General features: G+C 53.4%; 1 protein-coding gene and 1 pseudogene across 2 annotated transcripts in view; one reads left to right on the top strand and one right to left on the bottom strand.

The window, feature by feature from the left end:
• KLHL26 (kelch like family member 26) overlaps positions 1–15,087 on the bottom strand; it is a 28,150-nt gene extending 13,063 nt beyond the window's left edge. Inside the window, exon 1 of one of the 2 annotated variants that reach the window (XM_060144818.1) lies at positions 14,974–15,087. In XM_060144818.1, coding sequence (XP_060000801.1) covers positions 14,974–15,050 — 77 coding nt within the window. In that variant the 5' untranslated portion in view covers positions 15,051–15,087. The remainder of the gene's footprint in view (positions 1–14,973) is intronic. The other variant, XM_060144819.1, reaches the window with a different exon arrangement.
• Positions 12,058–12,151, top strand: LOC132518914 (U6 spliceosomal RNA; annotated as a pseudogene).
• Positions 15,088–25,085: the final 9,998 nt, after the last annotated feature.

The raw sequence follows: 25,085 nt of genomic DNA, 5'->3' as shown, positions 1-25,085 counted from the left end.
TGAAGCCCGCACGCCTAGAGCCCGTGCTCTGCAACAAGAGAAGCCACCACAATGAGAAGCCTGCACGCCACAATGAAGAGTAGCCCCTGCTCACCCCAACTAGAGAAAGGCTGCGCAGCAACGATGACCCAAGGCAGCCAAAAATAAATAGATTTATTTTTTTAAAAAGATGGAGAAACTGAGGCCCAGTATGGCCCCCCCCTCCATGGCTGCAGGCAGCTCCAGTACTGGCTCCTGCTTCCCGCTCTACTACAGCCTGCTGACTCTGCCAAGGCCACTGCTCTGCCTTCCAGGCACGCAGCTCCATGGATCAAAGGTGCGTCTGAACCAAGGTCCCACATGTCCCACAAAGGCAGACACCCCAAGCCACTGTTGCTGTGGTTACCACAGTATTTCACAGCTCTGGGTACTATGCTCCCAGCCCAAAGGATGGAGTCACCATGTTTTGGCACCTGGCAGTAGCCCTTAAATGCTCCGGCTGGCCAGCAGCCCCCATGCTCACGTCAGCACGCTCTCCCCTGGGGCTGCTCACCCCAGGCCGGCTCCGCCCTCCTCACCCCCAGACAGCCGCAGCCCCACGATAAGGGGCAGCTCCTTCTGAGATGCCTGCAGTCCTCTCGCAGGGCTTGATCCCCGGGCGCGCTGGGGAGCAGATGAAAGAGCAGGGCTCCAGTGTGGACAAGTGTGGAACCCAGGAGCAGATGAAGGTCCTCAGAGCAGTGTCCCAGCAGGCCTGGAGGCCAAACCACTGAGAGAGACTGGGGGGCACAGAGACCCAGAGAGAGAGAGAGAGAGAAGAACATCTGGCCAGGGCTCCAGATCCCATGTGCTCCTGAGCCTGGGCTCTTTCCACAGCATCAGCTGAATTGTTTAATTTCTCCCTCCTGGTCATCATACTGGTTACTTCCTACATCTTCTGCGATAATTTAAATCAGGATGCCCAGTGCCAAGGTGGATCTGCGCACCCCAAGCCAGGCCGCCAGGCAGGGACAGAGCTTCATCCACTCCTTCCCACCTGCTCTGCCTCATCCAAGAGCTGGGCCGTGGACACGTCTAGGGCCCACTGCGAGCCCACCCTGGGAGCACGTCGCCCACAGAGATGCTCTCCCTGAGCCCTGCAAAGGGGCGCCAGGCCACGGTTGCCCACCTCATCTTCAGAGCATCACCAGGCAGGGCCACCTCCCACACGTATGTCCTTGGCTCCTGCCTGTCTGTGCCTGCAGTGCAGTGACAGGGTGATGGAAGAGAGGCGGTGCTGGGTGCTGGGGAGTACCGGCAGGAGGGAACCATGCAACCTGCCGGCACCCGGGACTGATGGCTCCTGAGAACCCCCACACGACAGCCAGGGAGGTTGAGGGTCCAGAGGGTGGTAGGGAAGGCAGACAGGTTCTAGAACCCACGTCCACCTCAAAAGAACCATCATGACTCCTCCCAAGGACCCAGAGAGGTGACAGGAGCAAATGCCTAGGGGCTGGGAGTAGAGGCAGGGGTGTGCCTGGCCCCACAAGTCACCAGCCTCACAATGAGACCCCACCAGCCGTCCCCAAAGCCTGGCTGGGATCCTGAGCCTGGCGCCAGACAGCCTCACTCAGTGCTGGTTCCACTCAAGGCAAATGGAACCACCCGGTCAGCTCCGTCATCCCGCCCTTCTGAGACAGGGACAAACCGCGTGGATTCCCCCACTCCCACAATACTCACCGGGTTACAGCCAAGAACTCTACAGGTATGGCCCACCCTCCCACAAGCAGAAGGCAACAATGACATCAAACTCCATCACTCTCCTGCCTAAGCCCCCTGTGGCTCTCCCACAGTCTTGCTCCTCAGGGGCCACGGTGAGCCCAGTGTCCCTGAAGCCCAGCTGTGACGTCTTGCCCAGGCTCTCTGCCCTCACCCCAGCCTCTGACTGGTGCCCCAGGGAGCCCAGGACGTAGGGATCTGGCCACTGCTGATGGACGAGAGGACCCTGTAGGCAGCACTTCCCCAGTCCCAGACCTGCCCAACTCCAGCAACTTCTCAAGGCTAGGAAGATGGAAGGCGGACACCCAGACCCTCCTTCCCTCATCAGCAAGCTCTCTGCCTCCACATACCCCCACCCCTCCCCATCCTGGCAAGCGAGCACCCACTCCATGCAAGACTGTGGGCCCGGGGCAGTGCCAACCTGGTTCCCAGCTCGTCTCTCAGTGGGCAGCCTGGAGAGGGGTATACCACTATCGTCACCATCTTACAGATAGGGACATTGAGGCACAGAGAGGTTCAGGCACCCACCCAAGGCCACACAGCACGTAAGAGGCCTGGCCAGTGTCGGTCTCTCTGTAGCCCCAGGTGGATGGGGCCCCTGATCACCTCCATGATGCAGACGGGGAGACTGAGGCTGGGAGAGCTGAGACCACTCACCAGGAAGGCCAAGCCAGGAGGTGGACGTGGAGCTGGACAGTAAGTAGGGCAGGATGTGGCTCCTCAGTGGCAGCCAGGGCAAGGGTGTGGACTATCCCACTAACCCTCCAGCTGTTATGAGGGAGGTAACCCCATTCTGCCAGGTCACAGTGGGAAAGCCCCACCCAGGCCTCACACCTCTCTGACCCCAACCCAGCTCTAGTTGTCTTGCCTGCCCATCGCTCCATCTGGTAAACCATCCATCTGTTTCCAACCTGTCTCCTAGAAGCTGCAACAGGAGACTCACCAAGCAGGGAAGGGTGGGTTCTGTCTCCTGCTGTGTTCCGGCACCTGGCACCATGCCCAGCACGTGCTCAGAGCTCAGTCACACTTGTTGATTAAATGGCTGGATGGCTGAGTGGGTGGGTGGATGAGTGGATGGATAGATGGGTAGATGGATGATGGATGGATGGACAATGGATGATAGGGTAGATGAACAGATGAATAGACAGATGGGACAGATGGATGGATGGTTGGACGGAAGGATGGGTAGATGGACAGACGGATGGAAGGATGGATGGATGGATAGGATGGGTGAGGTGGCAGGTGGCTGGCTGCTAGGTGGCAGCAGCGGCTGGCGCCTGACTCCTATCTCTGCTTGTTGCAGGTATCTGCTGCATATATCTGCTCTGTTACCCCCTCCATGGAACCTCCTGGTCCAAGTCCTGGGACTAGGTATGTTATCCTTTGACTGGGCTCAACCAGGAAGCCCTCGGCAGGCTCCTCTCTGGGATGTCTGGCCTCCACACTGTACTCATGCTATTCCCCGTGTTGAAGGGCCAACTCTTTCTGCCCCCCACCTCCACCCCTCCTCCCTATGCTGCACTCTCAAGCCCACTAGCTCTTCCACGCTCCTCTATCACTTTCCCTTCCAAGCCTTCTCGAACTAGAAGGTCTCCCCCATGACCTCCCTTGCCTTCATGGACCAGCCAGGGTTCCCCACAGCCTCCGTGACCCCTCAAAGCCCAGCCAGGGCCCCAATGCCAGGGGCAGAAAGGGCTACTACTAAGCAGGTCTCAGGCTGAAGCTTCGCCTGTTTTGTTCCCACCCACTGACAAGAGGCTGATCCCAGTAAGAGCCCATCCCCCCACATTATCCCTGCTGCACTGGGCTTGGAGATGGGGCCACTTGAATGAGCAAAACCCCTTCACTCTACAAATTAGGCAAGTAGGCATATGACTGCATGGCCCCAGAACACCACTCGGAAACCCTGTGAGAATCCAGCACTGCAAATGCCAGCATTTCAGGACCCAGCCCAGCTGCCTCCCCTGGCAGGGCAGGTATTGAGGCTCTGAAAGGGACAGTTCCACCAAATGGCATGTGCTCATGCCCAGTGGTGCCAGGCCATTTGCAGGCAGACACAGTATGGGTATGGCGCAGCAAGGACCTTCCAACAGCAGCACCAACTCAGGCATCAAGAGGGTCCTCTCACGAACATCTTCATTTTAGGGGGTGCCAACATCCCTTCCTTCTTCTGTTAAGGGCCCCCTGTTTTCCTCAGGGAACCTCCTTCACTCTCAGCCCCAGTGGTAAGGATCAGGAGACGCACCCCTGGGCTGAAAAGGGAGAATTCATAACCCAGCCTGGCCAACCAGAGCCTCCCAGGCCCGCAGCCATGCTGACTGAGCCCAGGATAGGCAGTGTGACCCATCTGACCCAACCAAAACCTTCCCTGGGACTTTTGCTGGAGCCACCAGGATGGAAACTTGCCTTCCCCCTAGGGTTGCTGGGATGATGGAGAGCAAGGTGAGGTTGCCTTGCCCAGCCAAGAGCTAAGAGACGCGAGTCACAGGTTCCAGAGGAATCATCTGAGCTCTGAATTTAATGAATATAAAAAACTGGAATTCTCCCTGAACTTGTTTTTTATGTGAACGATAAACTTTTATTTTTTAACTGAAGGCAGTGAGTTGAGTTGAGTTTCTGGCTCTCGTAACCAAAAGGGGCCTTCAATGTCAGAAGCCTCTGATCTGGGGCTCGAATTCCAGACGAGCCTCTGGAAAAACCACTGTGGAGTTAATACTTCTCCAGCTACCACCTCTCCCTGCAATGCACACTGGCTTCCTACCCTGGGAATGGGGACAAGGAAGCCTCACTGGTTGATCTGCAGGTGAGTGGGTGGTGACCAGACCCAGCCCGAGCCCCGCCCGCCCGTAAAGAGACAGCCCAGCCATCTCCCTGTGAAAGGTCTGCAAGCTACCCATGCCCCCTACTGTGAAGGTTCAGCAACTCTAAATGCTAAAATGCTGGAAGCACGCCTAAGGCTGAAGCCGCAGGGCAGCCCAATGCCATCAGCCTTGGCAAGGAAAACACCACCCAGAGTTTCTGCAAGTGACTCACGTGGAGCATAAACATTTGTGTGTTCCCAACCTCCCTGCCTTACAGCCCACGGGCTGCCATTACCCCTTGCACAACTGAGGTGGGGAGAAAAGAGAGAGAGCAAGAGAAGCCCTCCTAGGATCGAACAGACTTCACCAAGCCAGCACACAGTTATGACTTTAACTATAGTCCTGGAAGTTTTCCAAGTTGAGGCTGCCTCGGGGGTCTGCAGCAGGGCTCCCCTACATGACTGTTCCTTCACGGGCATTTTGGCACCACCACCCCCCAAACCCTCCCTCAGGAGAATGTCCCACTCTCAGCTACAGTCATGGAAGATTCCGGGTGATCACGTCTCCCTGCTGCTGCTTCCTCCGGCAGACTGCTTCAAATTCTAACATCCCTTTGAGAGGCGAGCTGTCCGGATATCCAGCCCAGCCCAGCCCAGCCCAGCCCAGCCCAGCCCAGCCCGCTCCTGCTAGGATCCTGTCTTTGACCCCTGTGGAATTTTGCAGTTGTGGCGTCAGAAAACGTCTTCGGCCTCGATCCTTGATCCTCGGGTGACCCCCTCTTGAGGCCTTTAAAAGCCCAAAGGTCCACCCCTCAAGATTTCCTCCAGGCTGAGCGTGTTCAATTCCGGAAGCTGCTTCCCTCATAGGAAAGGTCTGCGATTTCCCAAAGGTGCCGGTTACTTCCTCCCGAATCACAATATTTTCAGTATGCGGCGAGGTGGTCTGCGGGAAGAGCTCAGCAGCGGGGCTGCTCGGCGAGGGGTCTGAAATCACGCTGGATGCGCCCCAAAACCCACTCCGCCAAGGAATGTCAGGGAAACGCTCTCATAGCCATGGGGGATGAGTTCTGTGAATCCTGAGCAGCCCTCTCTGAAGGGAAACGGGAAAGGGGCGGGGAGGAGGAAGGGACTGGAGACTCGGGGTTAACAAGTGTTAAGAGCCCGTCTGCACAGCTGCGGAGCGGCTACCACAGGAGGAGGGCGGGTCGGCCCGGTGGGGACCCAGCGGGCCCCAGCCCCCACTTCCCCCGGCAGGCAGCTGGACAGGGAGTGCGGCTGGCCCTTTCCCCGTCTTCAACACGGCGCTAAGATCCTGTCCTTGAACTAAATGGAGCTCGTGCAAAAGGGTGCTGCTCACACTGGCTTCTCTCTAACGGGGCTGATTCACTGACAACACACCTGTGAGTCTCTGTTTCTCTACCCGGACCCTGCCATTAACAAAAATCAGAAGAAGAATAGTGACCCTTGCTCGGCTGGCCATGGAGGGCCCTTCCAGAAGCCTCCCAGTCAGGCCAGCTCCCCCTGCAAATCCATCGTAGATCGTATGTAGAATATCCGCTAGACTGTATCAGAGCCTCCACAGTGAAGCCCTGCCTGCGGGGAGCACACATTCTAGGGCACACAGATCCTTAAGAACACAGAATGGACCATGAGCCTGGGGCAGAGGACGAAGAGGGGCAGACGGGGGGAGTCATGGTGGACAGAGTGGCCAGGCCCCAAGGAGGCAACACGGGAGTTGTGCAAAGCTCTGGGACAGGTCACCCCAGCCGAGGGAGGGTGAGCCCACGAGGCCCAGGAGGGGCACCAGCCTGCTGTTGGAGATGTGGGCTGTGGAAGCATGGGGGCCCGTAGGCGGGCAGGGCCTCGCCGTGGGGGCCAAGGGGATCATGTGGAGAAGTGAATTTTGTTCTGAGACTGTTCTGAGAGTGAGGAAGCCCCCGGCAGGTGTCAGGCAAGGGACGGCCTGGTCTGATACCTGCCTTGGGAGGGTCCCGCCAACTGGAGGTGGGGGGACAGCAGCCAGGAGGGCAAGATTCGATGGCAGCTCAGAGCCAGGATGAGGTGGAAGTGGAAGAAGGGGCCGGATGGGGATGTGGCTCAAAGGTGGAAGCAACACAATGTGCCAACAGATTAAAGGAAAAGAGAGCAAATAAGTGTGCACGTGGTGAGTGCTCTCAAGGAGGTCAGAGAGGAGAGGCAGGAATTGAACTGGGAACAACCAGGTCCTGGTTGTTAGAAGACCAGGGACCCTCGAGCAAGGACAGGCACGAGGACTTTCCAGAACAGAGGGAGGACTTTAAGCCCTCCAGGCCAGGTGTCCATGTCTGCTCCCTGTCCCCACTGTATGATCTCGGGCAGCAGAGCCTCTCAAGCCAAGTGGGGCCTCATCCTCCTGCCTGACGCGTCCTCCACCAGCACTCACTCTTTGGTCCACAGCAGAAACCTGAGAGCTGGTGACTCCCAACCTGGCTGCCACCATGGGTCAGCACGTCACACAAGTTCAACCTTGTATCTTCCCCAAACCCATGCCCACCTCACCATCTCCACGCGCCCCCCTCAGCCCAGGCCCCCTCATCTCCTGCCAGAGGGATCCTTCCAAAACACGAATTTGACCCAGGTGCCCCCTCACCCAAATCCTGCACCAGCCCCCAGTCTCCCCACTCCTCCCTCTCACCCTCTCTAGCTCCTCTCTGCCCTCCGGACCCCTAAAAAGCCAGGCTCCTCCCCCTCCAGAACCTGCACACGCCACTTGCCTGTACCCAGAAAACAGGCCACCTCCCGAGACTCCCTTCCCCCAAGCTGATGGCACTAACCTTTAGGCTCTGCTCAACCTCATTTGTAAGGAGACTCTCAGAACCTTCCGGAGAAGGCAGGAACCTCCAACTCAGCCTCGGGACATTTTATGGCAACCGTGGGGAAATGACAGCCCAACTGCTTCACATGCTGGCACATAAGTGTCCCACACAGGCAGAGCCCCTCTGTCTGGGTGTCCGGGGGCCCATATGCCCAACACCTAGCACAGCGGCAGGCACACAGGAGGCATGTGACCATCGACAATCGCCAGGGGAAGAGAAGGGTGTCAAATGAGTCCCATCCACAAGAGGAAGGAGCTGGGGATGCCGAGAAGTCACCCTCCCTCCTCCCCCTTCTCCAGGGCCTTCAACCCTAAGTCTGAAACATGCCCCAAGACCAAAGGGCAGGAGTGCAGAGAAGCCCCACTTTTAAAGTGTCTGGGGGGGAGGCAGGCGCAAACCTCCAACCTGGCCCCTCTGAGCTCTCGCGTGAGGATCGGCAATAAAAAATAACCAGTTAAGGAAAGTGGGATGACACACTACGGCTACTCCCTAGAGATGGCGCAACGATAGCAGAGGCTAATAACGCCTTTCTACCCCGACAAGAAGGCCATCCCCGAGGGGTCACAGCTACCGGATGGAAGTGGTTCAGCTATGAGACAATCAGGCTGCACAATTCAGGGCGAAGTGTGCAGTTTTCAGAGCAATTTCACATCCTGAGCTCAAGGGACCCTACCAATGAGAAGGTGAGGAATGGGGCACCTCACTCCCAGAGAAGGAGCTGGGCTGCGTGACCCAGCCCCCCAGAGCACCTCTGCCCAGCACTCTCTCCAGCTTACCCCAGACTCAACTGCCCCACCCCAATACTCTGCCAAGACCCACCAGCTTATGCTCTACACTCTGTTCCTAGGTGCCAGGTTCACATGGCAGCAACTGTCCTCTCAATGCTGCAGAAGCAGCTCAGACTTGACATGTTCCATTCTCCCACTGGCCTTGCCACTGTCCCTCTCATGTAATGATACTACCATCCTCCAAACTGCTCAAGCCAACAACCACAGAATGAATGCTTGTATCCCCCCAAAATTCAAACATTGAGACCTATTCCCTAATGTGATGGTATTAGAGGGCAGGGCCTTCGGGAGGTGATTAGGTCATGGGGATGGGGCCCTCATGAATGGAATTAGTGCCCTTATAAAAGAGACCCCAGAGAGCTCCCTAGACCCAACCACTATTTGAGGACTCAGCAAGGAGGCCGTGTCTGTGAACCAGGAAGTGGCCTCTCCAGACACCAAATCTGTCGGCACCTTGACTTTGGACTTCTCAACCTCCAGAACTTCAAGAACTAAATTTCTGCCGTTTATAAGCCACCCAGTCTATGGTATTCTGTTATGGCCGCCCAAACAGACTAAGATACCAACTTTCTCCTCCCAACCTGCCACATTGGCTCGTTAGCAAGACCTGCCAAACACCCCATGATCCCTTCTTGGTCCATGCAGGCACAGCGGACAGAATGCTAACAGCTTCAGGACCGCAGGGCAACATTGCCACTTCCACACACACACACACACACACACATGTGCAACATGCTGGGTGCCCTCTGAGCATACCTTCACCCTAGTTTGCTTCTTCCCAGCCACCCTGCCCAGTGGGTCCGGGGTCCCACTTCCCGGATGAAGACTAACACACAGAGGGTTGCAGATGTGCCCAAGGCATGCAACAAGCATGTGGGTCTGATGAGGTGCCTGATGTCACCAGATCTCCCAGAATTCCTAGGAGGAGTTGAGTTCCTGTCTCTGAAGGGTCAAATTCCTGTCTCTCCCTCTCAGCTGAAGAGAGGATGAGGCCAAAGGAACAAGAATCGTCTCAGAAGGCCAAATCATTGCCCAGTCTTTCACACAGGGGTTGGGGGGCTGGACTCTTCCAGAGCCTCAGGGATTAGTGGAGACAATCTAGGGTGCAGCCAGAGAGGGCTTGTTAAGAAAGTTTAAACAAGCAAAGGCCACCAAGCCAGGAGCAGACGCCTCAGCTGAACTGTGCCAAACCCACTCACACTGTGTCCCAGTCACGACTTCTCAGAGAAACACCTGTGACCGGCGTGGCCCTCACCCAGATACTCCTGCCTCGCCCCACAAGAAGCAGTGCGAATCAATGAGACTGGGCCCCATCCAGACACCTTTAGGAAAGATGGGCAGTGAAGAGAGGATGCCAAAGGCCCAATGTCTGAAGAAACTTCGTGGCGAGAAGGTTCCTCCAGAACTAGGCAGGCCAGGTACCTCACAGCGATGGAATTTTAGCTGGGGAGGTGTGACTCCTGGGAGAGTTCCTCCACGCCCTCACAACACACTGTAAACCTCCTCTCTCTCCAGAAGCCTGGACCCCCTCAAGGGCCTGAGGTGGAGCTGAGAGGGGGCCTGCTGCAGAACAAGTTTCTTTTGTGTGAGTGAGCCTGCAGTTAGGACCCCACCTCCCCTCAGCAAGCGCCCAGCCAAGGCAGCCATGCTCTGTCCATCCCAGAGGTTCGGCTTGGTCATTAACGACCATCTCTACTAGGCAACGGGTTTTTTGTTGATCCCTCGAGATAGGAAGGAAGGAGAATAAGCTTTTCTCTTTCTTTTTTCCCCCTTGGTTGCAGAAAAGTGAAGTTGGAACAAACAAGTTATGTAATGCTGGGGGCGGCTGGGGGAACGCAGTCCCTCCTAAGGACAGTTTTTCGAGTTGTGGAACCGTTGGAAGGGCCAAGGGGAAGACAGGAACCGCCCCCACCCCTGGCCAAATGACAAAACCCTTCATGGGACAAAAAGGCAGATGCAGGCACCACCTGGAAGGCTGGAAAACCAGGCTCACAGACAAGGCCAGCCTCCCCCCATCCCTGGCAGGCCCACAAGTCTCCCCGAGAAGGCAAGGGACAGACCTGACCACCTAGAAGGGACGTCCTACCAGCCAGATTACAAGCCCTAGGGAGCTTTTCCACACTCCATTCATCCATCCCTCCCTCCCAGCCATATTTCCTTTTTTTTTTTTTTTGGTTGCTCCAGGTCTTAGTTGCGGCTTGTAGACTTCTTAGTTGTGGCATGCGGATTTCTTAGCTGCAGCATGCGGACTCTTAGTTGTGGCGTGCATGCAGGATCTAGTTCCCCAACAAAGGATCAAAACCGGGCCCCTGCGTTGGTACCGCAGAGTCTTACCCACTGGACCGACCACCAGGGAAGTCCCCCAGCCATATTTCTTGAACACTTCTTTCCTCTGGGCTGCCCGTGCTCCAGGCATACAAGACCAAGACTACACGAGACAGACATGCTCTCTACCTTCAAGGTACTTCCACTAATAAACACACCAAGTAGTGTTGGGTGGTGACTGCATGTTCAACATGTTCACACAACAGCCATAGGACCCAGCAATTCTGCTCCTGGTATATACCCCTAAGAACTGAACCCAGGTGTTCAGACAAAAACTTGTACATGCATGTTTATCGCAGCATTACCCAAAACAGCCAAAAGGTAGAACCAACCTAAATGTCCTTCAGCTGGTGAACGAATAAACAAAACGTGCTATGTCCACACAATGGAATGTTATGCAGCCATAAAAAGAAATGAAGTACTGACACACGTTACATTGTGGATGAACCTCGCAAACATTAATATGGAGTGAAAGAAGCCAGACACTGAAGGTCACATATGGTACGATTCTATTTATAAAACAGGTAAATTTACGGAATTCCCTGGCGGTCCAGTGGTTAAGACTCTGTGCTTCCACTGCAGGGGCATGGGTTCCATCCCTGGTCGGGGAACTAATACCTTGCATAGTCGCGTGGTGAGGCCAAAAAAAAAAAGGTAAATTTATAGAGACAGAAAGTAGATGAGTAGGGACTTGCCTGGTGGTGCAGTGGTTAAGAATCCGCCTGCCAATGCAAGGGACACGGGTTCGAGCCCTGGTCTGGGAAGATCCACATGCCGCAGAGCAACTAAGCCCGTGCGCCACAACTACTGAGCCTGCGCTCTAGAGCCTGCGAGCCACAATTACTGAGCCCGCGTGTCACAGCTACTGAAGCCCACGTGCCTACAGCCAGTGCTCCGCAACAAGAGAAGCCACCGCAATGAGAAGCCTACACACAGCAACAAAGAGTAGCCCCCGCTCACCGCCAACTAGAGAAAGCCTGCGTGCAGCAACGAAGACTCAACGCAGTCAAAAATAAATGAATTAATTTTTTAAAAAAAGACAAACCAAGTAAAAAATGGACAAAAGATTTGAAAAGACACTTTACCAAAGATCTGAATAGCCAGTGAGACCATGAAAAGATGTCCAACATCGTTAGTTATTAGGGATATGTAAAATGCAACCAAAATAAGATACCAACATACACTTAGAATGGCTAAAATTAAAGACTGGCCACGTGAAGTGTTGGCAAGGATGGGGAGCAGCTGGAACTGTTGCACATTGCTGGTACAAATGCAGTTATGGTTCAGTCACTCCAAACAACTCAGCAGTTTCCTGAAAAACCTACAGTGCAGAGGGACTTCCTTGATGGTCCAGGGGGTAAGACTGCACTCCCAATGCAAGGGACCCGGGTTAGATCCCGGGTCGGGGAACTAGATCCCACATGCATGCCACAACTAAGAGTCTGCATACACGAGTAAGAAGTCCGTATGCTGCAGCGAAGATCCCGCGTGCCACAACGAAGACCCAGCGCAGCCAAAATAAATAAATAAATATTTTTTTAAAAAACCTATGGTGCTTGCTTCGGTAGCACATATACTAAAATTGGAACTTATCATGGCCCCGGCACAAGGATGACACTCAAGTTCGCTAAGTGTTCCATATTTTTCAATCTAACCTCAAAAAATAGGAAGCAAGGGGCTTCCCTGGTGGCACAGTGGTTAAGAATCTGCCTGCCAATGCAGGGGAAACGGGTTCGAGCCCTGATGGGGGAAGATTCCACATGCCGCGGAGCAACTAAGCCTGTGCGCCACAACTACTGAGCCTGCGCTCTAGAGCCCGCGTGCCACAACTACTGAAGCCCACATGCCTAGAGCCTGTGCTCCTCAAAAAGAGAAGCCACCGCAATGAGAAGCCGGTGCCCCGAATGAAGAGTAGACGCCACTCACTGGAACTAGAGAAAGCCCGCGCACAGCAACAAAGATCCACCACAGCCAAAAATAAATAAATAAGTAAATAAATTTATTTTAAAAAAATAGGAAGCAAAAGTACAAAGATTCAATGAACAATTTTTTATATTTTCTGGGATGGGGAGGCCCTACTTGTTAAGAACCTCAATTGCTAAGGTGAGGGGTTATGCTACAATGTGCTTCACTGATTTCCTCTGCCTCTTTTGCTCTGTTTTATTGCAACTCCTAAGTTGTTCATCACTCTAGTATTTGTAGAAAGGTGTTTTGTATTTTGCCACATCATGATAATAATAGTCCCGGTTTGACTGGCTGGTTTATAAGTTTAAGTACAAATAAATAAAAGATCCATTTTACCCTGAAAAAAAGAAAAAAAAACTTAAACCTACACCTACCATAGGACCCAGTCATTCCACTCCTAGGTATTTACCCGAGGATGAAAGTATATGTCCACACAAAGATGCATACCCAGATGTTCACAGCAACTTTATCTGCAATTGTCAAAATGGAAACAACCCAAATGTCCATCAACCAGTAAATGGATAAACAAATTGTGTCCATCCATTTAATGGAATAGTAGGCAGCAGTGAAAAAAGAACGAACTTCTGATACTTGTGACAACACAGATGAAACTTCAAAAATATTCTGTTAAGGGACGGAAGCCAGACACAAGAAGCCACATATTATATGATTCCATTCATGTAAAATTTCTAAAACGACGAAACTACAGAGAGCGAAAGCAGATCAGAGTGTGCCTGAGGCCAGGGGTGGGAGAAGGGTTGACTGCAACGGGCTTGAAGGAATTCATTGTGGTAATGGACGCATTCTGAAAACCTGGATTGTGTTAATGGGTACATAACTCTATAAATTTATTAAAACTCAGTGAGGAGACTTCCCTGGCGGTCCAGTGGTTAAGACTCCATGCTCCCAATGCAGGGGGCAATCCCTGGTCAGGGAACTAGATCCTGCATGCCGCAAAACCCCACATGCTGCAACTAAAAGATCCCTCATGCGGCAACGAAGATCCTGTGTGCCGCAACTAAGACCCGGTGCAGCCAAAAAAACAAAAAACTCCAAAAAACTCAGTGAACTGTTCAGCTAAAATGAGTGAATTGTATAGCATGTAACGAATTATACCTCATTCTTGCCCCAGGTTATCCCTAGCCAGGGCTCAAAGCAGGGACTAGGATTCACTGTCCCTTACATGCCACCTCCTACCGGTCACCAAATCCTGTCCACTCTACCCCCTGCATGTCTTCCCAAATCCCCTGATCTCTCTTTGCTCCCCACTACAGGCCTCCAAAGCCCAACTCATGCACCCGGACCCTCAGGCCTTTCTGAGGCACACGAGTATTAACCATTTCATCATTTATCACATTGACGGAAATTATTTGCTCCCATAAGCTCACCAGCAAGAAAAAGTCCGAATTTCTTCCTTGGTCACCGAGGGTAGCAGACTATCCTGGGGGACTGGGATGAGAAGGTCTAGATTACTCTGGCCTTGTGCAATGGGAAGAGGGAGGGAGGTCTTACATCCTAAGATCCCCCCTTTCCCTGAGAACCCAGAACAATGCATAAAAATACCTTCAATTGTTATGCCAATTCTGCGGTTCAAACAACCAGTCTCAGGACTTGTCCAAAGGGAAAGGGGGCCTCTCTCAGACCAAAAGGGGTGAATTCTTGCACCATGATCTGAGGGCAAGACCATGCTTCAAGTTCTTTTCCCTGGGGGTGAATGGGATTTACAACCCATGGGGCTTGGAGGGAGGAGCCACAAGGTCGGACCCTTCTCATGTATTTTTTAAACCTTCAGCGCTCTCTCACCCTCTTCAGGCTTCCCAAGACCCATTCTAGCCCCCCAGGACCCCTGGGACCCCAAGACCTCTCCCTGCCAATCAGGACTCACTGGGACCCCCAGGGCCCCTCAGCTCCCTCTCTCAGGTTCTCCCTGGTCCCTCAGGCCTCTTTCAGGCCCTTGGGTTCGCTTGAGCCTCCTACTCCCAACCTTCTACAGTCCTCACTCCTCCCAGGTCCCCTCAGCATGTCCTCAGGACCACCTTTAGGAACCGCAGGGTCCTTCAGCACCCTCCAAGAAGCCGTGGGCCTCAGCCCTCCAAATTCCCCTCAGCCCCTCCTCAGAGTCGCCCAGACAGCCTCAACAACCTCAAGACTTCCTATAGCCCCTGCTCAGGACCTCCCTGCCTCCCAGACCCCTTGGCATCCCCAGTTCCCCCATGGCCACATCACAGTCAGGAGCCCCTGCGTTTCCTTTCAGATCTCCACACCCCTCAAAGCCCTCTCAGGCCCCTAGGGCCGCATGCAGACGCCTGGAGGCCCCGGGGCCCCCAATCCGCCTTCGGATGACCCGTGAACAGCCCTCAGTCCCCTCAGTACTCCATAGCCACCTAAAGTCCGCAGCCCCCGTAAAAATCCTCGAGCCTGCCCAAGCCACTCCTCCAGGACTCCCCTTAGGTCACTCCAGCCCCGGGGCAGGTGCAGGCCCACCCTGTGGGCTGGTTCTCACCTGTTAGGGCGCTCGGGGCCCGGGCCCGCGCGGAAGCCGCCGCCACCAGCGCCACCACTGCCACCGGACGCCGCCATCTTCCCGCCGCCGCCACAGCGCGTGCTAGTGACGGGAACCGCGCGCGCCGGCCCGGGAGACTAAGTCTCGGGGGGTGGGGCGGGGCCTGCTTTGCGGAGGGGCGGGGCCCTAGGCGAGGGGCGGGGCCGGGTCTGAGGAGGAAGCGGGTCCTGGGCCGCGAGGGAGCGGGGTCTGCGGATGCGCGGGGGAGGGCAAAGGCAAGTGCCGGTTCTGCGGGAGGAGGGGGGGTGGGGCCTGGGGAGAGGGGCGGAGTCTGGGACGAGGCACGGTCGTGGGTCTGAGGAGGGACAGGAGACTGGTGGGACAGGGGCAAGGGGCGGGGGGGCATAGTCTACGGAGGGACGTGGCCCGAGTAAGGGGAGGGACCTGTCTGGGAGAGACTGGGCAAAGGAAACCTGTGCGTGTAGGGGCGTGGCCTGGGGGGGCGAGGAATGAGGCGAGGGTGAGACGCAGCTAGGAGTAGGGGCAGCCCGACCGTTTAGTGCTGCACTTCAGGAGCGGGGTTGGCTGTGGGAAAGGGGAGCGGCGGAGCCGAGCCGAGATGAGAGGAAGGACATGGAGAAACTGGTCGAAGAAATCTGAGAAACCCCCCTCTCTCCTTCCAGGGTCACTCCCTCGCCAAGACCTCCCTCAGACTCAGGAACTCACCTGGTGCCCAGGCCTCAGACTTCCAACCCATCTTTGGGTCCCAGCCCTCCCCCATCTTCCCAGAGCCTCCTCTCTCCCATCCAAGAACCTCCACCTTCAGATTCCAACATCTGCCCTCAGATCCCCAAACCTCCTGCTTCACCCTCAGTTGTGGTTCCCATACCCCCAAACCCCTGCCCTCAAGTTATCTCCCCCATCCTCTGCTCAAATCCCAACTCCACTCCCCCAAATCCTTGCCCACAGACCCTTCAAACCCACACTTACACCCCCAAAGTCCATTCCACCAGACCCAACCCCCTTGGACATCCCAGCTCCAGTGCCGCAAACACCCCTGTCTTCAGCCAGGGTGCGAAGTCCTGCATCTGTTTCCCTTTGTTCTTCCTTCTTGCCTCCCTTTCCTCTCCTCCCTTCTGGACCCCATGGAGCCCAGAGCCAAGAAGGTAAAGTTTCCAGAGCCTTTGAGACCACCCCCCACCCCACCCCCAACCCACTGAACGCCTAGAATCTTCACCCTGGAAGGGTCCAAGCTTCCAGGATTTTCTCTCCAGCCTTGAACCATTTATTCTTTCACCTTCTGAGTTGGAAAACCCTCCCTTGTGCAGCCTCAGACAGGGTCCAAGGGTCCAAATGGGGCTCAGAGCCTTCCTGCAGTCAGCGCTGGGGAAAGGGGCTGGACATGGGGCTGGAGGGCCCAGAGGAGGAAGCAAGGGGCCTCCCTGGGTGGGCTCCTTCAGGTAGAACCAGACGCAACTGATCCATCTCCAGCAGAGGGTCGGGTACACAGTAGGTACTCAATCATTTGTGTAAAATGCTCAGGACACTGGAAGTTGATAGATACTAGGTGCTGAAGGGCCCTGCTAACTCCTCCAGCACACAATAAGCGCTCGATAAATATTGAATGTGTGAGAGCATGAGCAGCTCACATTCCGGCTAGCTCTGCACACATCCCCTCACCTGCCTGTAGTCTGCCTGCCACTTGAGCCTTTGTTCCGGATGAACCACATGCAGGCATCAAACCCCGCTCAGCAGAGACCTTCAGCTCGCACGCCCGACACATACAGCTGTAGGCAATGGCATCCATGTGCACCCACACTTCATAAACACACAGATTTGACCCACATGTCAGACACATAGTCAAAGATAAGCAAGAAGAGGTTCACTGGGCCCCTGGCTGCGTGTTTACAGGTAGCACACTGCAGACGCATGGTCTGTGGACACACTAGTTACTTCAAGATCACATAGCACAGGACAGCCAGTGCAAAGGCCCTGAGGTAGCATGCCTGCAGTGTTGCCTGGTGGGGGAAAGTGAGGGAGAGGGAGAGGGAAGGAGAAGATGAGGTGGGCAGCCACGAGGGGTGGTCTAGGTCATGGAGGGCTTGTGGACCACTGTGGAGACATTTTCCCTGTGTGAAATGGGCGGGGGGCTAGTGAGCAGAGGGAGTATAACCAACACTGACAGTTGGAGGCAATATCTTGACTTAGAGACATTACTTAGGAGGTAAGATTTCCTGGCCAAAAGATGGTGCTCATCCCATGGTGGTGGCCAGGGAGGAATGGGAGGCAATCCTTGCCAGGATGTACTTTGCAGGTGGAGCCAACAGGTGATACAGCAGATGGGATGTCGGGGGGCAGGCAGAGCGAGGCCAGGGATCCCCCCCAGGGTTCTTGGCCTGAGCCCAATGGGCTGCAGTACCTGGAATGCATCACGGGCAGGTGGGGACAGAGAGGACCCAGGAAGGTTACTGCACACAGTCATCCAATAATGATGACCCACGGTCTGGCAGAGCGCACAGGCAGGGACATGGCAGACAGCGTCTGCAGGCCTGGCCACCATCTGGCCCACAGCTGGCACAGCTCTCCCAGAGGCAAAGGCCTCACCGCCTGCTCCCCGCTCCAGACCAGCTGTGGGACTCACGGCCCCAGGTTGGAGCTGGGAGGCCTCCTTATAACCTCCAGGTGTTACAGAGGAGGAAATTGAGGCCTGGGGGATAGGAGATGCCTTGCTTTCCTACATCCTCACCCTGGGGCCTCATCCACCCTGTCTGCCCTTCACCACTGAGTGGCCTCAGAGCAAGCTGCTGACACTCGGGCGCCTCCTTCTGCTTCTCTATAAACTAGAGAGGTCACCTTCAAATAAATTCTCACAATCTTTGCTATTACCCTTAGTTGCGCATCAACTTCTTATGAGCCTCGAGGCCTTGAGTGGGTTGCTCCAGCTCTACACGTCAGTTTTCCCATCTTCAAAATGTCCTTGTGGGACAGAGCAGAAGCCCGGATAAAATAAACGATGTACAGGGCTCAGGGCCACTCAGGTAGTAGATCCTAACTCCATGCCAGCGGTGGGCATCTCCCCTCTCCCACACTCACTCTTCGACCCTCAGCCCTGCTTGATTTTTCTATCTAACAAACTCTGCATTTTAGGTTTCCTTATTTTAAAATGGAGATATAATTCCCATGCCGTAAAATTCACTATAGTAAAGTGTACAATTCAGTGGCATTCAGTGCATTCATGATGTCATGCAATCAGCACCTCTATCTAGTTCCAAAACATTTCCATCACCCCAAAAGGAAACCCCATCCCCGTTAGCTGTCACTCTCTGTTCCCACTCCCTCAGCCCCTGGCGATCACTAATCTGTGTCCTGTCCCTATGGATTTACCTATTCTGAACATTTCATATAAATGGAATGACATGTGTCCTCCTGGGTCTGGCTTGTTTTATTTTATTCAGCATAATGCTTTTGAGGTTCATCCACATTGTAGCATGTGTCAGTGCTTCATTTCTTTTTATGACTGGGTAATATGCCATAGTATGGGGATTTCCCTGGCAGTCCAGTGGTTAAGACACTGCAATTCCACTACAGGGGGTGTGGGTTCGATCCCTGATCGGGGAACTAAGATCCCACATGCTGTGCGGCATGGCCAAAAAAAAAAAAAATTCCACAGTATGGATGGACCACGTTTTGTTTATTCATTCATCCACTGATGAACATTTGGGTTGTTCCTCTCTTGGCGATTGTGACTAGTGTTGCTGTGAACATGCGTATACAAGCATCTGTCAGAGTCCCTGTGTTCACTTTTGGGGGGCACATACCTAGGAGTGGAATTGCTGGATCACAGGTTAGCTCTATGAGGAATTTTTTGAGGAACTGTCTTGCATTTTCTTTTCTTTTCTTTTCTTGTTTTTTGGCCTCATGCGTGCGTCGCTTGCAGGATCTTAGTTCCCCAGTCAGGGATTGAACCCGGGCCCTCAGCAGTGAAAGCGCAGAGTCCTAACCACTGGACCACCCGGGAATTCCCTGCATTTTCTTTTCTTCCTTATCCTCTGTCATCTCCTCAAGGGATGGGGACTCTGTTTTCTTCCTAGCCACTCCACAGAGCCCTGGGCAGCACCCAGAATGTTAAGTAAATACACGATGCATGAACAAATCAATGTGACTATTGGCTGAACAAGAACTCTTAGGTTCTCTGGGTTCTCAATTTCCATATATGTGAAATGCGAATGGACTCAATCCTTCCCTTGGTAAGAATTAGTCCTGGGCTTCCCTGGTGGAGCAGTGGTTAAGAATCCACCTGCCAATGCAGGGGACACGGGTTCGAGCCCACGTCCAGGAAGATCCCACATGCCGCGGAGCAGCTAGGCCCATGGGCCACAACTACTAAGCCTGCACTCTAGAGCCCGCAAACCACAACTACTGAGCCCACACGCCACAACTACTGAAGCCCATATGCCTAGAGCCTGTGTTCCGCAATGAGAAGCCACCACCATGAGAAGCCCACGCACTGCAACAAAGAGTAGCCCCTGCTTGCCGCAACTAAAGAAAGACTGTGCACAGCAACGAAGACCCAACGCGGCCAAAAATAAAATAAATTAAAAAAAAAAAAGAAGGAAAAGAATTAATCCCCCTTTCTCCAAAAAGGCTGTGAGCCTGACACTCAGATGCCCACGGTGTAAGCACCATGGTTTGCTAACTCGCCCCAAGCAAACAGTCACCAATTCTGCATTTCTTCCTCCCACTGCTGCCTCCACAGATGCTCAATGGCCGGAACCTGAACAGCAGAGAAGGTCAAGTGCAGAGATGGGGAGGGGCTCCTGCAGTTACACAGCAATGGCTTTGGGCTCTGCGCCTTAAGGAGTGGGCCGTCTGGGAGGCTGAGACAGAGACAGCTCTGGGGAGCCCCACCTCAGTTGGAGCACTGGGGGCAGACGCCAGTCCACAGCCAGGCAGGGCCAGGACTGCTGCTTAGAGGTGAGCCAACCCCAGGGAACCTCATGCAGGGTGGGCAAAGGAGGCCCCAGTAACTGATCCCCAGTGGAAGTGGGCTCTGGGCGAGGGGAGGAATCCCAGCTTCCTCCGTTGTTACTATTAATAACATAGTAGCCACTATGGGCCAAGTGTTGTGACATGTCCTCCCAGAAGCTTCTTCCTATGAGCCAGGGGTCCTGGTAGCTCCCCAGGACCAAAGTCACATGTGAGTGTCCGGCAGAGCCCAGCCTCAAGCCAGATCCAAATCTCACCTCGTTTCAAATCTACACTCTTCACAGCTGACTCATCCCCTCTCAGCCTCAGTTTTCTCATCTTTAAAATTGGCGTACACCCAAGGGACGTGAAATCGGGTGTTTAAACAAATACACATGCACACATGTTCACAGCAGCATTAGTCACGACCGCCAAAAGGAGGAAACAGCCCAAGTGTCCATCAAGTGACAAATGGATAAGCAAAATGTGGTCCATTCATACAATGGACTATTACTCAGCCATGAGAAGGAATGAAGCTCTGACACATGCTATAACGTGGAAGAACCTAGAAAATATGCCGAGTGAAAGAAGCCAGACACAAAAGGTCACCTTTTGTATGATTCCATTTATATGAAATGTCCAAAACAGGCCAATCCTTAGAGACAGAAAGCAGACTGGTGGTTGCCAGGGGCTGGGGGAGGGGGGTGGGGAGTGGCTGCTAATGGGAACAGGGCTTCTTTTCGGGAAAAATGGAAATGTTCTGAACTAAACAGAGGTGATGGTTGCACAATATCGTGAATGTACTAAATGTCACTGAATTGTTCACTTTAAAATAGTTAATTTTAGGGAGTTCCCTGGTTGCCTAGTGGTTAGGATCTGGTGCTTCACTGCCAAGGGCCTGGGTTCAATCCCTGGACGGGGAACTGATACCCCTCAAGCTGCGCAGCAAGGCAAAAAAAAGGTTAATTTTGCATTATGTGAATCTCACTTCAGTGGGAAAAAAAAGGGGAGGGGCATAGAGACCACTTCCTTCCAGGATTGTGAGCGGGGCTCAGTGACAAATAAACATAGTTGCCCTTTATCTTGCTCTCTCGCTGTCACCCCAGCCGGCCTCACTGCAGCGCCCCCTTGAAGTCAGATCTGCACCGGGTCCACCTTCTCTAACTTTACCTGCCGTCTAGAACGTTTCCTGCCTGGGTCACCCTCCCGGGCCACCACCATAGCTATACCTCCTAAGATCATACTGGGTACTCGGTGACCTCCAGACTTTGACCCTCATCCTCACAACAACCTTGCGAAGTGGGGAAAGTGAGACTCAGAGAGTGGAAGCATCCTGCCAAGGCTCAGGAGCAGGAAATGGAGCCCCAATCTCCGACTCTGAGGCTATGCCCTCTCCAGCACCCCATGCTGACTCCCTCTCCTCCTTTTCTTCAGGCATTCAATGAGCACTTATTGACAGCTTCCTATGCCCCAGACCCTGTGACGGGCACGGAGTACATGCTCCAGACAAGGCTGAGACAGCCCTACCCCCAGGAGAACAGTCTCGCTGAAAAGAAATTGAACAAACACCCTCACTGTACTGGGTTGAATGGTGTCCCCCCAAAGACATGTCCACCTGGAACCTCGAAATATGACCTTTTTTGGGATAAGGGTCTTTGCAGATATAATTAAGGTAAGGATCTCGAGATGAGATTATCCTGGATTGGGTGAGGGAGCTAAATCCAATGACTTGTGTCCCTAGAAGAAGAGGTAAATCCAAACAGAGGGAAGGCCATGTGAAGATAGAGGCAGAGATTGGAGGGATGTGGCCACAAGCCAAGGAATGCCTGGAGCCACCAGAAGTCGGACGAGGCAGGGAAGGATCCTCCTCTAGAGCCTCCAGAGGGAGCACAGCTGCCGACACTTTGATTTCAGACTTCTGGCACGGCAGAAGGGCTGGTCAGTGTGGTCTCGTGCACCCTCCCATGTTCTTCAAACCCACCACAGGTCTCTTCCTCCAGGAAGCCTTCCTGGCTGCTCAGCAGAGACCCCATTTCCCCTCTGCCTAGTCTGGCTGCCTAGCCTGTGTCCAGATTGGGGCCTTGCCATGTTTCCAGCCTCTTGAATCCAGCACTGACTGGCAGCAAATCTGTCGGTGAATGAATAATATTTTCTTGTGCTGGGTCTGCTCTGGCTTTCCTTCGTTGCTTCCAGCCTTGCAGCTCTCTTGGGCCTCCCAGTGTCCGCACTATCACCCCAGAACCCAGCCCCCACTGGCTTCTCCTACAGGGGGAGAGGGTCCCCAGCCCGAGCTCCCTGTGTGTGACTTCTTTTAGGGAAGAGCAGAAAAACCCAACATTGAAGACAGATGGAGCAGAGTTTGCACCTTCTCTGCAATTTTTTTTTTAAGTTACCATTTACAGAGTGTTTTCAATGCCCAGAACTGTGCATTCTCGTGTATTCTCACCACACCTCTGAACGGTTATTAGTGTCCCCATTTTAGAGATGGAAACGTGATGGCTCTTACGCTCATCTGGTGGGAATGTCAACTGGTACAACCACTTGGGACAGCCGTTTGGCAATATTTGCTAAAAGGGAGTATTTGTACACTCTGTGGCCTAGCAATTCCAGCCTTGGGCATTTTACGAGTGTCCTGGGACTGCCACAACAAATGACCACAAACGGATGGTTTAAAACAGAAATTTACTCTCTCACAGTTCAAGAGGCCAGCAGTCCAAAATCAAGAGGTTGGCAGGGTTGGTTCCTTCTGAGGGCTCCGAGGGAGAATCACGCCTCTCTCCCAGCTTCTGGTGTTGTCTGCCATTTTTGTCATCCCTTGACTTGCAGCTATACCACTCCAATCTCTGCCTCTATCTTCACATGGCCTTCTTCTCGTATCTCTCTGCATATTCATTTCTGTCCCTAACCAAGACACTCTCACTGGATTTGGGGCCCACCTTAATCCAGTTTGATCTGGATTCTTAGCTAAATTCCATCTGCAAAGACCCTATTTCCAAACAAGGTCACATTCTGAGGTTCCAGGTAGACATGAATTGGGGGGGATTTGGGGCACCACTCAACCCACTACAGGTATCCCTCCAACAGAAAGGAGGACAGGGATTCACCAAAATATGTAAACATAAATGGTCATAGCAGCCCCAAACTGGAAACAGCCCAAAGGTTCATCAACAGGTTGATGGATAAACAGACAACGACATGTTCAGTGGTGGAATACTATGCAACAAGGAAAAAGAATGACCCACTACTACATGTATCCCACAAGGGATCTCACCAACACTAAGCAAAAGAAACAAAAAGGACACGTGTTGTGATTCCATGTACTTGAAATTCACAAACAGGCCACACTAAACTGTGGTGACAGAGGTTGGGCCAGGGGGCCACCTGGTGGGGATCATCAGGGAGGCAAATCAGTGACCACAAAGGGACACGGGGCCTTGGGGTGATGGAAATGTCCTATATCTTGATTATGGGGCAACAGGGGGGATTACACTTGTCAAAATTCATTGAGCACTTAACATGGTTGTATTATTAAATGTAAAGTTTGCCTCATTAAAGCTGATTTATTAAACAAAAATAGGGAGTTCCCTGGTGGCCTAGTAGTTAAGATTCCGGTGAGTTCACTGCCGTGACCCAGGTTCAATCCTTGGTAGGGGAACTGAGATCCTGCAAGCTGCATGGCACGGCAAAAAAACAAAAACAAAACAAAACAAAAAAAACAGGTCGGGGCTTCCCTGGTGCACAGTGGTTGGGAATCCGCCTGCCAGTGCAGGGGACATGGGTTCGAGCCCTGGTCCAGGAAGATCCTACATGCCGTGGAGCAGCTAAGCCTGTGTGCCACAACTACTGAGCCTGCGCTCTGGAGCCCGCGTGCCACAACTGCTGAAGCCCGTGCATCTAGAGCCCGTGCTCCGCAACAAGAAAAGCCACCGCAATGGGAAGTCAGTGTACCACAACGAAGACTAGCCCCGGCTCGCCGCAACTAGAGAAAGCCCGTGCGCAGCAAGGAAGACCCAATGCAGCCAAAAATAAATAAATTAATTAATTAATTTTTTAAAAAAAGCAGGTCGGATGGAGCCAAGGGGACAGAGGTCAGATGTGGGGCTGCCTCTGGGAAGTGACTGGAAGCGGGCACAAGGAAGCCCCTGGGGGCTGGTGGGTACTCTGTATTTGGGTCACAGGAGTGTTACCATTCATTGGGCTGCACAGTAAAAATGGGTGCACCTTGCTGTTTGTAAGTTACATTGGATTGAAAAGAAAAAACCTGGGGCTCAGAGAGGTAAGTAACTCACCCAAGGTTCCAGCAGGATAGTGTGAGAGCTGCCTACCCTGGAGCTCATCACCACCTCCTGGTCTCATCACCCCCTCTCTCCATTCAATCAACAAGCACTTATTATGCACCTAGGGATTCAACCGTAAGCACACGAGACCCGATCCCCGTCCTTCCTGTTCCAGAATATTCTGGAATGTATATTCTAATGGGAAGGACGAACCTGAGACATACAAACCAATCAATGGCCAAGATCTTTCCAGATGTGATAATTGCCATGAAGGCAATGGGCTGAGAGTGACCGAGCGGGGAAGGACTGCTTTAACCAGGAGGTTGGGGAGAGCCTCTTTGAGGAGGTGATGTCCCAGCTTTAATAAAGCAGGAGACAGAATGTTCTAGGGTGTTCTGGGACATTCCAGAACATTGTGGAAGGGCCCAGAATGTTCCAGAATATTCCAGGTGGAGGTACTGTGTATGGATCAAGCCGGGTGCCTGAAAGAGCCTGAGGAACAGAGGTGAGACCACATTGGCTGGGTTGACATGGGCAAGGCTTGGAGCTAGGAGGGAGCGTGTTGACAAAGATGTATTGAGAGCAGCCTCCTCAATGTGTGGGACACAGCTGTGACCGAGACTGCTACAGTGTCGCATCATTTATTAAACCAATCATCACACAAGCAAAGAAGCAATAACTTAATTGTCAACATGATAGAGGCTTGAGCTGGAGCGTAGTGAGTTAGGGGGGCTGGGCTGAGTCACGAGTTCAAGGAGAGACATTCGGGCTGAAAAGTTGGCTAGGAAGAGATCAGAGTCTTCCAGCCAGAGGGAACAGACTGTGTGGGGACTGTTGGAGCCACAGGAACCTGGTGGGACTGGGTGTGAA

This window comes from Lagenorhynchus albirostris, chromosome 3 (assembly GCF_949774975.1).
Source record: "Lagenorhynchus albirostris chromosome 3, mLagAlb1.1, whole genome shotgun sequence".
NCBI classification, from domain to species: Eukaryota; Metazoa; Chordata; class Mammalia; order Artiodactyla; family Delphinidae; genus Lagenorhynchus; species Lagenorhynchus albirostris.
Note: the sequence above shows the minus strand (reverse complement) of the source record. Positions and strands in the feature narration are given on the sequence as shown.